Source organism: Primulina eburnea, chromosome 8 (assembly GCF_022965805.1).
Source record: "Primulina eburnea isolate SZY01 chromosome 8, ASM2296580v1, whole genome shotgun sequence".
Taxonomy (NCBI): Eukaryota; Viridiplantae; Streptophyta; class Magnoliopsida; order Lamiales; family Gesneriaceae; genus Primulina; species Primulina eburnea.
The window spans coordinates 7,286,452-7,304,335 of NC_133108.1; the positions used below are offsets into that span (position 1 = coordinate 7,286,452).

A 17,884-nucleotide genomic window follows, 5' to 3' on the forward strand; every position below is an offset into this window, starting at 1 on the left:
TCAAACCTATAATTACATTTCATTATCGAGATAAGTACTTGTCGAAAAACGACTCATTTATATCCAGTCTTTGTCATACTCTTGAAAAAGTTACTGATTTTTTTATTTCATTGATAACTTCCCTCTCATGTTAATGTAAGAAATCCACTCGTGTCTATTATCTTCACACTTGAACTTCGTTATGTTTTAAGAGCTTGGGAGACTCATAGAATCTTGAATTTCAACAACTTGACAAATTTTGAATGTTTTTGACTTGATTTTTCATCACATGAAGTTTTCAATCGATGGCGGAACATGTGCGTAAGCTTGATGTGGAGAATAATGGCAGCAAAAAAGATTTTTTTTAAGCAGCGACCGCATAAATGCAAGCCATTCTACCACAAATTATGACGTAAGCTCGACCACTTAGGCCGACCTTAGACGGTGCCCCTCCTAAGTACAATGTAGGTCGTCAACATAAACCATGAAACTTCTTGGTCACCCATTGATTCCGTCCAGGTAAGTAGCAACAATTATGACAATGAAGATTTACATGAAAAGATTTTAACTTCCAGTATAATTCTCAATGTTACACGCTTAATTTTGACGATGGACACTATAAAGTAACATGATAAAAATGATATGATTCCACCAACCTAGAGTTTGGAGCGCCCAAAATTCATGTTCTACCGATGGGTGAAGTCATGACAATTAGCAATAGTTCTTGCACAAGACAATTGTGTGAGACGGTCTCACGAGTCGTATTTTGTGAGACATATCTTTTATTTATGTTATGCATGAAAAAATATTACTTTTTATGCTAATAGTATTACTTTTTATTGTGAATATCACTAAGGTTGACTCGTCTTACAGATAAAGATTCATAACCATCTCACAAGAGACCATCTCCTTGCACAATTGGTGCAATTTTAAATAAGATTAAATAATTTCAGTAGCTAATATCTTAATCCTAAGATATTATCCTATTTATGAATGCTAAATTGAAAGATAATAATATCTATTTTTAGGCAAAAACTTGTGTGAGACGGTCTCACGGGTCATATGTGTGAGACGGATCTCTTATTTGGGTCACCCATGAAAAAAATATTGCTTTTTATGCTAAGAGTATTACTTTTTATTGTGAATATGGGTAGGATTGACCCGTCTCACGGATTATGACCCGTGAGACTGTCTCACATGAGACTCACTCCTATTTTTAACTCCAACTATTAGAAAATCTTGCTATTTGTTCGTTTTTCTTAATATTTAATCTTGTATAATTTTATCGACTCTTCAAATTTAACTAAACAAAAATTAAAGTAAAGGAAGCAAAAATGAAAATTTTAAGTTTCTTTTATGGAAAAATGGTGGTGCAAATAACGCATGCATCGGTCCTTTGCAATGGTCAAGGATGATGATGTTTTTTTAAATATTAATTAATATTATTAATATCTCTATTATTATTATTATTATTATTATTATTATTTTACTATAAGCTCCTTAAGAAAGGGAAAAAATGTATATATTTAATAAATACTTTCTTTGGTGGAAACCGTAAATACCGAAGAGTTTCGGTGTCAACGAGGTCAATTAATTTCATAGACATAACATAACGACTGGGTGACTTTTTTTAAATATTAATATATTAATATATATTATTATTATTATTATATTATTATTATTATTATTATTATTATTATTACTATAAGCTCCTTAAGAAAGGGAAAAAATATATATATTTAATAAATACTTTCTTTTGGTGGAAACCGTAAACACCGAAGAGTTTCGGTGTCAACGAGGTCAATTAATTTCATAGACATAACATAACGACTGGGTGACTTTTTTTAAATATTAATTAATATTATTAATATCTCTATTATTATTATTATTATTATTATTATTATTATTACTATAAGCTCCTTAAGAAAGGGAAAAAATATATATATTTAATAAATACTTTCTTTTGGTGGAAACCGTAAATACCGAAGAGTTTCGGTGTCAACGAGGTCAATTAATTTCATAGACATAACATAACGACTGGGTGACTTTCCCCTACCCTTTCACACTTCTAATTGGAAACAAACAACGCGGCTTACTTTAGCACGTACCCTGGTGCTTTTCTAGTTAAATAAATAATAAGGAACTCGCAAAAAAGCGCAGAGAATAGTCAGAAATTTAGAGCATAGCCTCCTTAACATACGCCCCCCGTATTCCAGTTTTTAACCTACGCTCCCTCGCCTCTGTCTGCACCCTTTCGTATTCTTTGTGAATTTTGCAAAATTGTAGTAACCCCATTTTTCATTATTGATTGATAACTTTGCGGTGACGGCGTATTTGTGTTGTGGAAAGGCGAGTTTCGTGGGAAATTAGGTTTGTTAAATTTACAGGGGGGAACTGATTGAGATGATGATGGCGAAGGCCGATGAGGGATCTTCGATGATAATAGACGAATTGTTCACCATGGACGATGGATGTGATGACATTCTTATCGATATCGATTCTTTGTGGGACGGAGGGGAACCGCCTGATCCTGTGCAGGTTTTCTCAGCTTTTTTTACTTTATTTGTTTTGTGAAGCCTTGATCATGTAGTGAGCATATCACGCACCGAGTGTGTTCCCTAGTTTCTTTATGCTTTTACTTTTGTTAATCAGTAACTTAGTTTATTCTTCCGATTTTCAGGGTGGGTTGGAAGATTTTTTTTTTAACGACTCCAATCAAGGTTGGTGACAAGATTTGGGTTTGCGTTTTTTTTTGGTAATTATTGTTTTTTGTGATTATCTTGTTCTGTGTACCATTCTCAAGTTACCACGACTTCTTGTCTGATAATAACTAGTGGGTACTGATTTCATTCTATTCACTTTAGCTGATTTATGCTATTATTTACTGTCAACATTGTGCAGAAATTAGTGATTTCTGTCAAACTTGCCAACTTTTTTCCACCTAAAGTTATCAGATATTTTGTTTTTCATAGGATCACAGAATTCAACAGCCGCCGCCGCCACCACCACCACCACCACCTGTTTAATGAGAGCTGAGTTTCCCGAAGTTGGTGTCTTATCTAATTCTAACTATTCCGAGGCTTCAAATCATAGGAATGTATGTTTAGATGGTTTCTCAGAATCTGGCTGGGCTTCTATGGTTCCAAACAATGAAAGGGTCGAACCTTCATCACGGCTTAGTTATGCAGAGAACATGTGCTCCAGAAGCATCAATGATCGTATGTCTTTTCAGGGAAATGACCTTTTCTATACTTATTCTGATGGTGGTTCTCGGATTGCAGCATCTTATTTCCAAAATGATGGTGAGAAAAATCCCACTAGAGAAACTATTCTACAGTTGGTTCAGTTTTCATATGCTGATCATGTTATATTTGAGATCCTTAGATTTCTGCCTCCTGAATCATGATCTGTTCCAATCTGTTTTGGTGCTTGAAAGCTTATTGCTGTTTGTAAATAAATCTTGACCATGACTTGATTTTAGTGTTTTTGTCACCTTCTATCATTTAACTATTGTTCATTGCACACGCTGGTTATTATTTGGTTTGCAGATTTATACGACAAGAAATTAAAAGAGGAAAGTAATCTTGGGATTTCTTTTGAGCAAAAGCAAGATTTATCTATCGATAGGGAGATGTCTTCATATGACACATCTCACACTGACTCTAGTTCTTGTGAAGTTACTGGAGCGGATATTCCTGATATGATATCTGAAAATGGTGAATTGTGCTTTTTGAGCCCAGGTAATCCATCATTTTTTCCTCCAACAAAGCAACATCGTCCGTACATTTCTGAAATCACTACATTAGCTAATGACGATGGTCGGATGGTTCACATGATGGATGGAGATAACACCATGGAAGAACTCATTAGTTTGACTCCCTTTATGGATAAGGTTGGAGGTGAGCTTGGGCAGCACCGTGCCAATTGTGGAAGTGTTAGCTCTATTTCTTTAAATAGGGGAATTCAATTGAACGAATTTGGTGAGACTCTTGTGGTGGAGAATGAGTTGCAGCAGCATTCCCCCAATGCTTTGTCAAATGTACAAAGGAAAATACAAGATCACATCAAGTTCAAAAAGCATATTGGATCAGTTAATTCTAGTGACATAGTTTCTAGAGCTTCTGAAGTAATTGATGTTTTCAGTAGGAAATACTATGGAAGTGCGGGTGAGCTGCCTGCTACTGAAGTTTTGAAGAAGCCTTTGTCGAACTCTCTGTCTTCTGTTTCTTTTGAGAATTACGTTTCATGTGCAAATAATGAAAAAGAAGACATACTTGTCAGAACAAAGAGAAAACCCCTTATTTGTGGCTCTATAAGTGAAACTCACATAAACAACCCTACTAATGTTGCACATGAATTGCTAGAAGTTCTGCAGGTGTCAGAACAAGTTGGCACACTGCAAAAGCGTTCTATTAAGAGAGAATTCAATTGCCTAAAGGTGGAAAATAATGTAGCCAACTGTGATCGTTCTTATCTTCCAAACCCCCCTGTCCAAAAAGTGCAGAATAACTTGTATGAACAAAACGATGCTGATGATGACTGTGATTTGTATGTTATTGAAGATATGAGTGCTCCCGCACGATCAAATCCTGTTACCATAAATGCTAATGCGGTTGTTGCTTCACAATCTTTGACATCAAGAAGCCCCATTAACCAGATCGTAACTGCCAATCCCAGGCTGAGACCAAATGCTGAACGAGTTATTTTTCGTGTTGCCCTGCAGGTGAACTTTTAAAATTACCGTTTTCCTTTTTCTCTAGGCATTTATTATATTTATACACCGCTATCGCATAATCTAGCTGCTTCCAATAACACTAGATATTTTTCCAAAATTGTTAGAACTGGTTTAAAATTTGGTAGTTCCATTATTCTTAGCTTTTTTGAAGCTTCTGGTGTTCAGCCAAGCTCTTGTTCTTGTTTTTGTCTATTTTCTTCTCATTTTTGTTGAAAAGTTGGAATTTAAGGATCTTCTACGATTAATGAAATCACAAATTTTTCTTTGAGAAACAATGTGTATAGTGTTGGTTGGTCTGCTAGCAGTTTGTCTAATTCCTAGATGCTATGAATTTAGATACTGATATTAAAGATTGCTTTTTGAGACTCAAATGTTGATGTTAAAAATTGCTTGCAGTTGATGCTATGATTATTATATTTGGTCATTAACTCTTGCATCATATGTTGATTATGTCCACTTTACATGAATGGACAAAAATTCTCTTTTACTTGTGCAATGATGTGCTTGGATCACTTGCCTGCTTCATATCCTTTTGCATCGTGGAAACATGAAATAGCCGCTTCGCTATCTGTAGACGCAATTCCTATATTACAGTTTTCCAATTCTTGCTTGTTTAGTATGCCAAGTGAACCAGGGTAGCAGTGGTTTAGCTTTTGTGATGCAAATAATTGGAAAATGTAATTGATGATTTGATTACAATGCAGAAAAATAAGTTATGCTGCTGCATGTTTCCTCCTTTCCAAATTTAATTAAACTTACAGTGTTTGATTCAGTGTGATCTTCTAGTATCATGTTTTCTAGTGAAGGTGAATGAATGGTTGGGCGATATATTATTTAGACCATTACTAACACTTATTGCCTGGAGAACGGAAATATTTTATCAATTTGTGGTGTCGTATTTACTATGATGTGAACATTTATTGTTGCTGTGATAAATTTGTGAACACGTGTGTATTTCTGAGAGTTTTAAAAGTTTTCTTGTTCATTGGTTGGAGAACTGTTTTACAAGAAGTATTGCGTGATTGTCAGGATCTTTCACAGGCAAAATCAGAAGCTACTCCACCAGACGGTCTTTTGGCCGTGCCTTTACTGAAACACCAGGTACATTATTGTTTTTTGAGAAGCACACATTCGTTATTGTTACAACTTATTTCCCCGATTCTTTAGTTTTCGATGTTTTTTAATGGGCTGTATAAAAGATAGAAATAAGGTCCCCATTTTATTCTTGAATATAGTAGGATCCTTTTCATGTCCATTTACTGTTTCTTCTCTATATTCGTTATTTATTTTTAAGTAATTTACATCAACACACTTTGTTTGATTAGAATGATTAAAACCTTACAATTACTGTAAGTTTCTAAAAGGAAAAATATGGTAGAAAATTATTTTTATTTAATCTATGAAATCAAAGAATACATTGAACAATTTATGAAACCTACCATACGAATGAATATTATCTAATCTAATCTAGTCTATTAAAAAGAAAGAATGAAGTACAACAGATAACTCAAATAATAAATCAAACTTTTAATTATTTAATGTTCAGTAATTCAACATTCCCCCTAAAGTTGGGTTGTGTGTGTTGATCATGCCCAACTTGGAGACCACGTCTTCAAAGATAGGTCGAAATAAGGCCTTTGTCAGAATGTCTGCCTCTTGTAGTTGAGCAGGGACATAGCTAAGCTTCGCGACACCTTTCTCAAATTTCTCACCTATGACATGACAATCAATCTCTATTTTTGGTTCGATCTTGATGAACCAGGTTCGATCTTGATGAACCAAGTTCTTGGCAATACTTATTGTAGCTTGGTTATCACATTTCAACTCCACTATTTAATGATCTTTTAATTTTAGTTCCTTCGGTAGTATTTGGAGCCATATCCCCTCACAAATGCCATTGGCTAAGGCATGATATTCTGCCTCTGCGATACTTCTCGCCACTACTGGTTGCTTTTTCCTTGTCCAAGTTCAAAAGGTTTCCCTTTACTAATGTGCAGTAACCTGATGTGGAGCGTCTGTCATTTGTTGAACCTGCCCAGTCTGCATCATTGTATACTTGGATATTCCTTGAGGAGACTTTGCAAAACAGTAATCCCTTTTTAGGTTATCCCTTCAGGTACCTCAGAACTCTATATACGATATCCATGTGCTTCTCAGTTGGATTGTTCACGAACTGATTGATAATGCTTACAACAAAGCCAATATCTGATCGAGCGTGGGAGAGATATATTAGTTTCCTCACCATTATGGCTAAGACAAGGGATAATGTTGGGGAGATTAATAGGCCGAGAGGTAAGTTTAGGGCATTCAAAGGGCTAAGACAAGGAGATCCATTTTCCTTTTTTTTGTTCAACTTGGTAGTGGATGTGTTGTGGAGATTAATTGATAAAGCCAAGGAAAGGAATCTCATAAGGGGGATGGAAGTTGGTAGAGACAAGATCGAGATCTCACACGTTCAGTTTGCGGATGACACACTTTTCTTTGTGCAAAATGAGGATCATATCAGGTTCCTTGTGCAAGTGGTGAGATCGTTCTGTGAAATGTCAGGCTTAAAAATCAATTGGGAAAAAAGTGATTTGTTGGGTATCCACTTTGATCAAGGAGAGGTTGAATTACTGGCATAACAAGTGGGATGTGGTAAGGAGATATGGCCTATTAAGTATCTGGGAGTGCCTTTGGGTGGCAATCCGTTACAAGCTTCTTTTTGGGATCCCGTTGTGGCTAAGATGTCGAAAAAGTTGGCAAGTTGGAAGAATTCTTTTTTGTCAAGAGGTGGTAGATTGACATTGATATTATCGGTTTTGAATTCTATACCGATTTATTATCTCTTTATTTAAAGTGCCTAAGGGTATAGCGGAATTAGTGGAGAAGATTTCAAGAAACTTTCTATGGGACGGAGTGGATGGAGATGTTCATAGCCATTTGGTTGCGTGGGATAAGGTGTGTAGACCGAAGGATAAAGGAGGATTGGGTGTTGGGAATATTATACTGAGAAACAAAGCCTTGCTGGGAAAGTGGTGGTGGAGATTTTTTGTGGAAGATGAGAGATTGTGGAAGAAAATAATTGTGAGTAAATATGGGTTACAAGAAAATATGTGGGATGCAGGTTTGGCATTAAACGTCACGTTCAGGTGTCCATGGAAATTTATTTCCCGAATATACCCAGCTTTTAAACAGAGGGTCATAATTAAGGTGAGAGGAGGTAACAAGGCTAGGTTTTGGGAGGATAGATGGTGGGGGGATTCTTCTTTTAAAGATCTTTTTCCATCTTTGTTTCAGCTTTCATCAATTCACAATCTGCCTATATCATATTTTGCTCGCTTTGATAATGTCACATCTACCCAATCATGGGATTTTCATTTTAGAACGGATGTCAGGGATGAGGAGATTGCTTTGTCCGAGTTATTAGGGGTTTTAGATTCAGTTAGATTTGTTGAAGGGGTAGATGATTTTCTTCAGTGGCAAGGGGATTCTTCGGGTATGATCTCAATTAGATCCTTCTACGAGTCTTTCTTCCCACATAATCGTTTTCCACCTGTTTCCACTTTTCAATGTTATTTGGAAACTTCCAGTTCCAAAAAAGATCCAGCTATTTTCTTGGACAACTTCATTGGGAAAGCTACCTACCTCGGAGATGATTCAAAAAGATGGCCAACAATTGCTTTGTGCCCAAATTGGTGTGTGTTATGTAAAAAAGAAACAGAGACTCAGGATCATATGCTCATTCATTGTCCATTCACAATCTCACCGTGGTTTAGAGCTTTGCAAGAGCTACGGTTGGTGTGGGTGATACCGAAGTCCACAAATGATTTATTCTGTATGGATTTGGGACAGTTAATTGGTACCAGGGGAAGAATTTTTTGGCAAGTGGTTGTTCATGCTTATGCTGGACGGTATGGCAGGAGAGGAATAGAAAAATTTTCGAGGGCAATGAAGAATCTACAGAGAATTGCTAGGAAAAAATAAAGGTCAAAATTGCATTGTGGATTGCCAATCATCACGATTTTAAAAACGTTTCGATTTTAGATTTAGTGAGAAATTGGGAATATGTGTACCATTAAGACAAATATCATGATGCGTGCTTTTTAACGAAGAGTGGACCATTAGTCCACTGATGTACTCTTCCTTAATCTATTATTAATAAAATATGTTTCTTATAAAAAAAAATAGATAGATTATCCTCTTTGATTTCTATTTTCACATTTGGATCCATGGGTGTGTCAACCGGCTTGCACTCCAACATACCAATTTCATTCAAGAGATCCAACAAATACTTCCTTGGAGAGAGCGAGATTCCACGAGTTGATCTCGCCACTTCCATTTCCTGAAAATATTTCAAGTGTCCCAAATCTTTCATCTCGAATTCTTTAGAGAGTAGCAATTTTATTCGGTCTCTTTCCTCTCCATGATTGCCAGTAAGCACAATATCATCCATATACACGATAATGACTGTGATATTTTCTTCTTTGGAGTGCTTGACAAGTAAAGTATGGTCTGATTGGCACAGAATGTATCAATCTCCTTTCAAGACATTGGTGAATCTATGAAACCATGCTCGAGGAGATTGTTTCAAACCATGAAGTGATTTCTTCAGTCTGCATACCTTGTCGACAATGGCTTCTGACTTAAATCCTGGGAGAATATTCCTGTAGACCACTTCTTCCAGTTCTTCATTCAGGAATACATTTTTGACATCAAGTTGGTATAGAGGTCAATAAATGTTTGCGACAGCTGACAAGAGTACACAGACAATATTGAGTCTTGTTACAAGATCATTTGCTTGTTCATTGCAACTTCAGTAGTGCACTATGGGCTAGGGCTTTGGAAGAATTGAGACTGGTTTGGGTTACTCCGAAAACATCAAAGGACTTGTTTGCTACAGACCTTGGACAGTTGCTTGGCAAAAAGGGAAAAATCTTTTGGAGAGTGGTGATGCACGGAATATGTTGGGCGATATGGCTAGAGAGAAATAGAAGAATCTTTCAAGAGATTGAACAAAAAGAAGAAGATTGCTGGGAGAATATCAAGATCAATATAGCTAACTGGATTCGATCAGTCAAAGACTTCAACGGTTTATCGATTTCTGATTTATTAAGAGATTGGTCTTACATCTATTGTTAGACGTTGTGTTTTCTTTTCATTAGTAGTGGATTTCTAGTCCACTGACTGTAATGGACATTAACATATATTAATAATAAATATCTGTTTCTTATCAAAAAAAAAAAAAAAAAAAGAAAGTTCAGTGATTTGCCATGTATTAATTTTTTCAAGGACCCATATTTCATCAAAGGCATCAGTCTTCCAATTTGGATCTTGGAGAACTTCAGAGATATTTGACGGAACTTGAACCTGATCCAAGTTAGATACAAATGCTCGATATGCAGGTGATAATTTCTTAAAGGATACAAAGTTTTTATAGGGTGTTGTGTGCATGGTCTAATTCCATTTCTTAATGCAATGAGCCTATCATCAATCTCATTTTCATCAATTGTAAGAGATACAAAGTCAATTGTACCTTAGTCATTTTCCTTGGGATCTGGCTGCGAAGAAGAGTTATGGCTTACCTAATTTTGTACAGTGTCCCATGATCCGTCTGTTGGAGTGGCCTTCTGCGATAGTAGACATGATCAAAAGGTGGGATATGACTTTGAGATTTGGAATTGTCTGGCTGGTTGGTATGAATATGATCGGATGAAGGATGGGCCTGAATCACTCGGTTCCAAATTTTGAGGTTCAAAAATGAATTCCAGATTTTGAGGTTAATTTGATATCTCCTCCTCCTGTGAACCGAAGAAGCTGAATAAAAAAGTTCATTCTCAAGGAAGGTGATATCCGCAGAGGTATAAAATTTCCTGGTGACAGGAGAATAACATTTGTAGCCCTTCTGAGTTGGAGAGTAACCTAGAAAATGCACTTTTGGGAACGTGGATCTAACTTGCTTCGATTATGGGAATGATGTGGACAAAAGTGGAGCAGCCAAAAACTTTGAGTGGAATATTGGCAAGTGTCCAATTGGGTAAAACTCGAGGAGAAACTGGATCGGGGTTATGAAATTGAGGACGCGAGAGGGCATGCGATTGATCAAGAATGCGGTAATAAAAGACAGCATTGATCCAGAAATGGCGAGGAACATTGTTTGTGAGTAACAAGGATTGAGCAACCGCAAGTAAATGTCGGGTTTTCCGTTCGGAGACGCAATTTTGTTGAGGGGTGTTGACGCGGGAATTTTGATGAATAATTCCTTGACTAGTGAGGAAATCACCTAAAATAGGTTTAAAGAAATCCCTTGCGCGATCAGATCGGAAAATCTGAATTTTGGTTGAAAATTGGTTTTGTATCATGGCTTGGAATGTCTTGAATATGTGTGAAGTTTCAGACTTGTCTTTCATGAGATAAATCCAGGAAAGACGAGTATGGTCATCCACAAATAACAAGAACCAATGGGAGCCTGTAATATCGCTATGTATGAGAGAAAAGGGCTTTTGGATGGTTTGTATGCTTGTGGTGTAAATGAATGTCGTGCGTGTTTTGACAACTGACATACATCACACTAAGGAAACTGCAAATTTTTATTACCGAACAGAAAATGGACCAATTTCATAAGATATACAAAATTGGGGTGACCTAAGCAATAGTGCCATAGCATGAAGTCGCTATCTTATTCAAATAAAATACAGAAGAAATTGGGGAGGATGAAGAACTGTCCGGGTTGGCTGGTTGATATCCCGAGAAAGGCTTCATCTGAAGGAGGTACATGCCTGCACATAACTCAACATTGCCAATCCTCCTCCCTGATGCCAGGTCCTGAAAATGATATAGTTAGAGAAATCGTAGAGCATTGGATATCACGATTAATGCTGTTAATAGACAGTAAATTGCAAGTGAGTTCAGGGACGAACAACATATTGTGTAAAGACAAACAAGGAGATAAATTCACTGAGCCCGAGCCAAGTATTGTAGTGCAAGACCCATTAGCAATACGTACTGATTTGGGCACTGAAAATGGGCTGTAAGATCTAAACACTTGAAAAGTGCCTGTCATATGATCTGAGGCACCCGAATCGACAATTCAATATTGTGAAAATTTCTGTTTGTGTGAGGAAAGCAACAAGAATATCACCTCGCATTGTTGTGGTTCCCGTACCAATTATCGAAGTGGTGGAGGATGATGGCTGCTGGAAAAACAATTTTTGAAGCATATCAAGCTGCTCCTTGGTGAATGGCAAAGGGTTCGGAGAAGGCTCCGATGCAGCAACATGTGCTCGACGCTCACGAGCTGGCTTCCAATTAGCAGGTTTACCATGTATCCTCCAACAGGTATCCAGATTATGGTTGGGCTTATGGCATTTTTTGCACAAAAGACGGTCAGCCCCTTGTTTTCGCTTCAAAGGGTATGAATATGATGGTCCGCAAGCATCGGGAGCTGTAGGGCTGAGGGCGTGAGGCGGAATTAGTCACATGTTGGCGCTGAACTGCTAAGACTGAAGCGCAGAGGCTTGGCAAAAGTTTCGTCCCCAAAATCCGTCCCTGGACATCATCCAAAGTGTTGTTGAGCCCGAGAAGGAATCTAAAGGCTCGCTTTTTCTCGACAATGGTGCTGTAAATCTGCTCGTAATCAGGACACTTCCTGGCATGTAAATCAAATATGTTTAATTCTTGCTAGTGACGAGTGAGAGACATGAAGTAGGTGGTCACATTTCTCCTCCTTTCGTAGATCATGAAGGATAGATTCAGTGGAAAAGAGTTCCAATGTGTTATCTTTGCAGGAATAGGTCTTTCGTGCGGCATCCCAAACGTCTTTGGCCGTGTTATATAGGAGAAAATTTTCACCAATGTCGGGGTTCATAGAATTAATCAACCATGACATAACCATACTGTTTCGAATCTCCATGCCCTGAATATATGATCGTCGGAGTCCGGGCTGGTCGCTTTGCCCGTGAGATGGTCATCCTTACCGCATATGCAGATGAACAACAATATGGATTGTGACCATGACAAAAAGTTGCGGCCATTCAGTTTATGGCACGTGATAGAGGGAGGTGAAGCATTATCGCTCATGGTAGGAGTCGCGGTCGCAGAACTGGAATTTGCACCGGAGGAAGATGTCATACCGTACTTAGTCATCGGCATGTGCTGACATTTGATACCATGTAAGTTTCTAAAAAGAAAAATATGGGAGAGAAGTATTTTATTTAATCTAGGAAATTAAAGAATACATTGTACAATTTATAAAGCCTACCAAACCAATTAATGCTATCTAATTTAATCTTTTTAAAACTTTTAAAAAAGGAATAAGTATAGCTTGTAACTCTATCTAATAAATCAAACTCCTAATTATCCAATGTTCAGTTATTCAACAGTTACAATTCTTACGAAACCAGATTTCCTGCACTGATTTATTTTATCTATCTCTTGGGTTATGGTTAAAAGTTTAATTGGCTTTTACAACCATTTGAAATATTTACCAAGTATGCCATGTGAAATAGTTTTTTCATAAATAATTCTAGATATGTGAAGAGTCCCATGATAAACTTTGCTTATTATCAGTGCATTTTGTCCCAAAAATGAGAGTGAGCGGGAGCTTTATTTTCCTGGTACATCTCCCAATTAATATTGGCTGAATTTGTGAACAGAGGATTGCTTTATCCTGGATGGTTAACAAGGAGACAAAAAGTGCATGCTGTTCTGGTGGGATTCTTGCGGATGATCAGGTAACATAGGGGGTTTAGTTGACTTTTTGAAGGTATATTTGCTGATACTTTCCATGAAACAATTCTCATATGTTTTGGGTATCCACTACTTCTGGCAGGGACTTGGGAAGACTATATCAACGATTGCTCTGATTCTGAAAGAAAGGTCTTCATCTTCTAAAGCACCTAAGACTAACCGAGAACAAAGAGAGGCAGAGACTTTAAATTTGGATGATGATGATGATAGAGGAGGTGCCAAATCTCCTCAAGTTTATGGAAGTCATATCAAGTGGGGCCAGACACATTTGCAATCTAAGGGCAGGCCTGCTGCTGGCACCCTTATTGTATGTCCAACAAGTGTCCTCCGGCAGTGGTCTGATGAATTGCACAATAGAGTTACAACTGAAGCCGATCTCTCTGTTCTAGTATATCATGGAAGTAACCGCACTAAGGATCCTCGCGAGGTGGCCAAATATGATGTTGTTTTGACAACCTATGCTATTGTGAGCATGGAGGTGCCAAAGCAGCCTGTTGTTAATGAAAATGATGATCAGGCAGGTGCCCCATTTAAAGGATTTTCATCTGGTAAAAAAAGGAAACTTCTTGAATCCATGTCTGACCAAAAACCCTCGAGAAGTAAGAAGTGTAATAGAGGAATCGACGAAGAATTATATGAAACTATATCTGGCCCGCTTGCCAAGGTTGGATGGTTTAGAGTTGTGTTGGACGAGGCTCAGAGTATTAAGAACCACAGAACTCAGGTAGCCAGGGCTTGTTGGGGCCTTCGTGCGAAACGAAGATGGTGCTTATCTGGGACTCCAATGCAAAATGCGATTGATGATCTATATAGCTATTTTAGATTTCTCAGGCACGATCCATATGCTGTTTTTAAGACCTTCTGCGACCAACTAAAGACACCCATTCATAGGAATCCGAAGGATGGCTACAAAAAATTACAAGCTGTGCTGAAGACTATTATGTTACGTAGAACAAAAGGTAAGAGATATGTTATCCTCTTGTTTGCTGTTACTCTAATTTTGTTTTGCTTTTATTGCTTGCTTGATGTGATGTTAACCCTGTTGTAAATGTCAGCAGCAAGTATAGCTGTTCCCTATGAAAGTCGGGTGATATGTCACTATAAATGTGTTAGGAGGTTTCTGTTGCTTATTGGCATTTGAGAATCATAAAATAACTGTGGTGTTGAAATTTTTCGAGGCTTTGATTTTGTATATATCATTCAGTCTTCTGGGGAATATTAATATGACCATGATAGCCTATTCAGTGCCTATCTGTGTTTGTGAAGCTGTTAGGCCTGTTTTGTGGCGTGGGGATATGGACATAACTAGCATGAATTAATTAATCTATTTTGGTTTGTTGAACTCTAGAAAATAGGATTCTGGTCTGGTTGATAAATTGTGTTGTCCATCATAAATTTGAAGTTCCTCCCCTTTGTTGAGCTTTCTGTGTTCCCTCCGCATTTTATTTTGCACTTAGCTATCATGGCATCATAAGCTAAAAGAATTCAGGAGATTTACTGATATCATGGTGTATGATGACATAGGTACTCTTATTGATGGAGAACCAATTATCAATCTCCCACCCAAAACTATAAAGATGAAAAAAGTTGATTTTTCCCAGGAGGAACGGGATTTTTACAGCAGGCTTGAGGCGGAGTCGCGTGCGCAGTTTGCTGTATGCTTTCTTTTGTTCCAGCTCGATGTCATAATAATCTTTCATTGCTCTTCTGGTCTCAGGGTTTTATCTCCCTCTCTGTTTTTTCTTTTAAAATATATATATCTTGACAGGAATATGCAGCAGCAGGAACTGTGAAACAAAATTATGTGAACATATTGTTAATGCTTCTGCGGCTTCGACAAGCTTGTGATCACCCTCTTCTTGTTAGGGGATTCGATTCTAAATCAAAAATGAATGCATCCATTGAGGTAGCTAAGAAACTTCCTCGGGAGAAACAGATTTTCCTTCTGAATTGTTTGGAAGCGTCTTTAGCTATATGTGGGATTTGCAATGTAAGTAGTTAGTTATGGACCGTCTCATGATTTCCCACACTTATTTAGTGTTTTCCATAATTAATTATTGTTATTTTTTATTATGTTAGTTGGTATTTTAATTAGATCCATGTTTCTCGTGTATATGGGAAAGCTATTTATTTGTCCTCTCCACCATTTGTGAGCACGTGACTCTAAAGTGGATGTAAGAAACACCAACAAAATGCAAAATAAATGCCCAAGAATTTTTATGAATTTGTTATAAACGTGCTTGTGGCTATATATTTCATTTGTGTTTCATCTGTTTGATGGGTAAAAGCAATTTGGCGCCGAAGTTTTTACTTTTTTGTAATTAGTATTAGTATTTGTGCTCCCTTACATGATTCAAATTGGACATTAGTTTCTGTAGAATTACTAATATATACCTGATTGCTAGTTTCCTTGTCAATCCCGTGAATTAATGGCCAAGGATGCCCTGATGTATTAAATGAAAAAATCACACACATTGAGGGTAACACAGAAATACACACTTGTCAACGTCGTGTTTGAACTATGGACACATTTTTCATTGACTGGGAAAACTGGTCTGTAACTATCCAGTTTGCATCTGTTAAATATGTGGATGTTCGGTTAATATGCCCTGGCGGATGCTTCAACTTTAACTCCAGATGCTCCACTGCTGCAAAATTGCCAATATTATTCACAGAACCATGGGATTACATTTGTCTATGTTTGTCGAATAATGCTTTACAAGCTATTTAACTGCTTTTACGTTTTAGGACCCACCTGATGGCGCCGTTGTAACTGTCTGTGGACATGTTTATTGCGACCAGTGCATATGCCAGCATATAATAGGTGATGACACTCAGTGTGTCACCAAGAATTGCAAAACCCATCTTTCCTTGTCCAATATATTCTCAATGACCTCGCTGCGCATTTCACTATCTGATCAGCTCGGTATGGAAAATACCCCCAGGTGTTCTGATTCTGTACTTGTTGAGGTTAATGAGCCTTGTTCTCTGAGTCGTCCAGAGGATTCTTCCAAAATCAAGGCCGCCCTTGAGCTATTGTCGTCTTTGTCCAAACCCTATGAGCGTCCCCTAAGAACGTGTTCCTCGAATTCCTTCGAACAAGGTGGATGTTCAGAAAAGTTACATGCTCACGATTCAGTAGAAGATAACCAAAATTCAGACATAAATAGAAATTCAAACTTAGCACAGTTTGTAGGAGAGAAAGCCATCGTGTTCTCCCAGTGGACTAGGATGCTGGACTTGCTTGAAGATTGTTTGAAGAAGTCTTCCATTCAGTATCGTAGACTTGATGGAACAATGCCAGTTGTTGCCAGAGACAGAGCTGTGAAAGATTTTAATTCTCTTCCAGAGGTTTGTCTTACCTCTAGCTTTTGTTAAAAATTAATAGCACTTCTTCTCAAAGAATTAAGCATGGAAGCTTTCTACCAGGTTTCTGTTATGATCATGTCTCTGAAAGCTGCAAGTCTTGGATTAAACATGGTGGCAGCATGTCGTGTTCTCCTCCTTGATCTGTGGTGGAACCCAACGACTGAAGATCAGGCTATTGACAGAGCCCACCGTATTGGGCAGACGCGCCCTGTGTCAGTTTTTCGGCTGACTGTGAAGGATACAGTAGAAGATCGCATTTTATCCCTACAGGTACCTTTGCTTTTACTGCATTTTATTTTCGATCCCATGTATTCTCCCTCCCCAACGAAAATGGGTAGAATGCAAGTAAAGAAAGTCATATAAAGTTTTAGGAAATAAATTTGAAGAATGCGATAAACTTGTTTTTTTATTTATCTGGTTTCTTTATGTTTCTTCTTGTTCAGCAAAGGAAGAGAGAAATGGTCTCAGCAGCGTTTGGAGAGGATGAGACTGGTGGCAGACAAACACGGCTTACCGTGGAAGATTTGAAATATCTCTTTCGAGTTAATTAATTGTTTTCTAGGATATCCTGGGATTATTCTTTTTATACTCTTCATAAGCTATCGGTGGCAGCTGATTCTTTTACAAAGCAGATCTTTAGGATTAACAGGAACTGGTAGCTTTAGCATCACACAGCATTATGGTTCTCCATGAAGATTCACCAGATCCATTTTTGGATAAAGTTATTCTTTCTTCTCACGTTCTGTATAGCATTAGAGACTCAACATTGCGAAAGATAGAAACCTTGAGGTAACACTAGAAATTCTTTTTATTATATTTTGTATGTTCTGACCCTCACCCATCAGTTCTTGTCTTGATGAAGATAATTTCTACGCAGCTAGAGTGGTTTGAAATAGAGCCGTATATTTTCTTTTTCTGATCATTGGCCAAAGACCAAAGATTTCTTTTTTATTCTTTAATTGGTCTTTTGACTTCTGTGACACTGCTGCAGAAAAATGTAGGAACAAAAAACGTGTTATTCAATTTTCTGTACAGATCTCTATAAATGCATATAGTTTCAACTTGCTTGCCTTT

At 37.5% G+C, this 17,884-nt stretch overlaps 1 protein-coding gene and 1 non-coding gene across 2 annotated transcripts; one reads left to right on the top strand and one right to left on the bottom strand.

Moving 5' to 3' along the window:
* Positions 1 to 349: 349 nt before the first annotated feature.
* Positions 350 to 506, bottom strand: LOC140840294 (U1 spliceosomal RNA). Its single transcript, XR_012119882.1, has one exon. It is a non-coding gene; the product is annotated as a U1 spliceosomal RNA (small nuclear RNA).
* A 1,621-nt stretch (positions 507 to 2,127) lies between these two features.
* LOC140838785 (helicase-like transcription factor CHR28) lies at positions 2,128 to 17,884 on the top strand. Its single transcript, XM_073205339.1, has 12 exons — positions 2,128 to 2,517; positions 2,660 to 2,699; positions 2,952 to 3,281; positions 3,528 to 4,702; positions 5,744 to 5,815; positions 13,348 to 13,425; positions 13,524 to 14,400; positions 14,966 to 15,096; positions 15,210 to 15,431; positions 16,190 to 16,792; positions 16,871 to 17,080; positions 17,254 to 17,884. The coding sequence occupies exons 1-12, from the start codon at positions 2,383 to 2,385 to the stop codon at positions 17,359 to 17,361; spliced, it is 3,981 nt and encodes a 1,326-aa protein (XP_073061440.1). The 5' UTR covers positions 2,128 to 2,382; the 3' UTR covers positions 17,362 to 17,884.

Coding starts and splice junctions, on each gene's coding strand:
- LOC140838785 (XM_073205339.1), top strand. CDS start 2,383: ATGATGATGGCGAAGGCCGATGAGGGATCTTCGATGATAATAGACGAA. Junction 2,518..2,659: donor AACCGCCTGATCCTGTGCAG/GTTTTCTCAGCT, acceptor TCCGATTTTCAG/GGTGGGTTGGAAGATTTTTT. Junction 17,081..17,253: donor ATCGCATTTTATCCCTACAG/GTACCTTTGCTT, acceptor CTTCTTGTTCAG/CAAAGGAAGAGAGAAATGGT.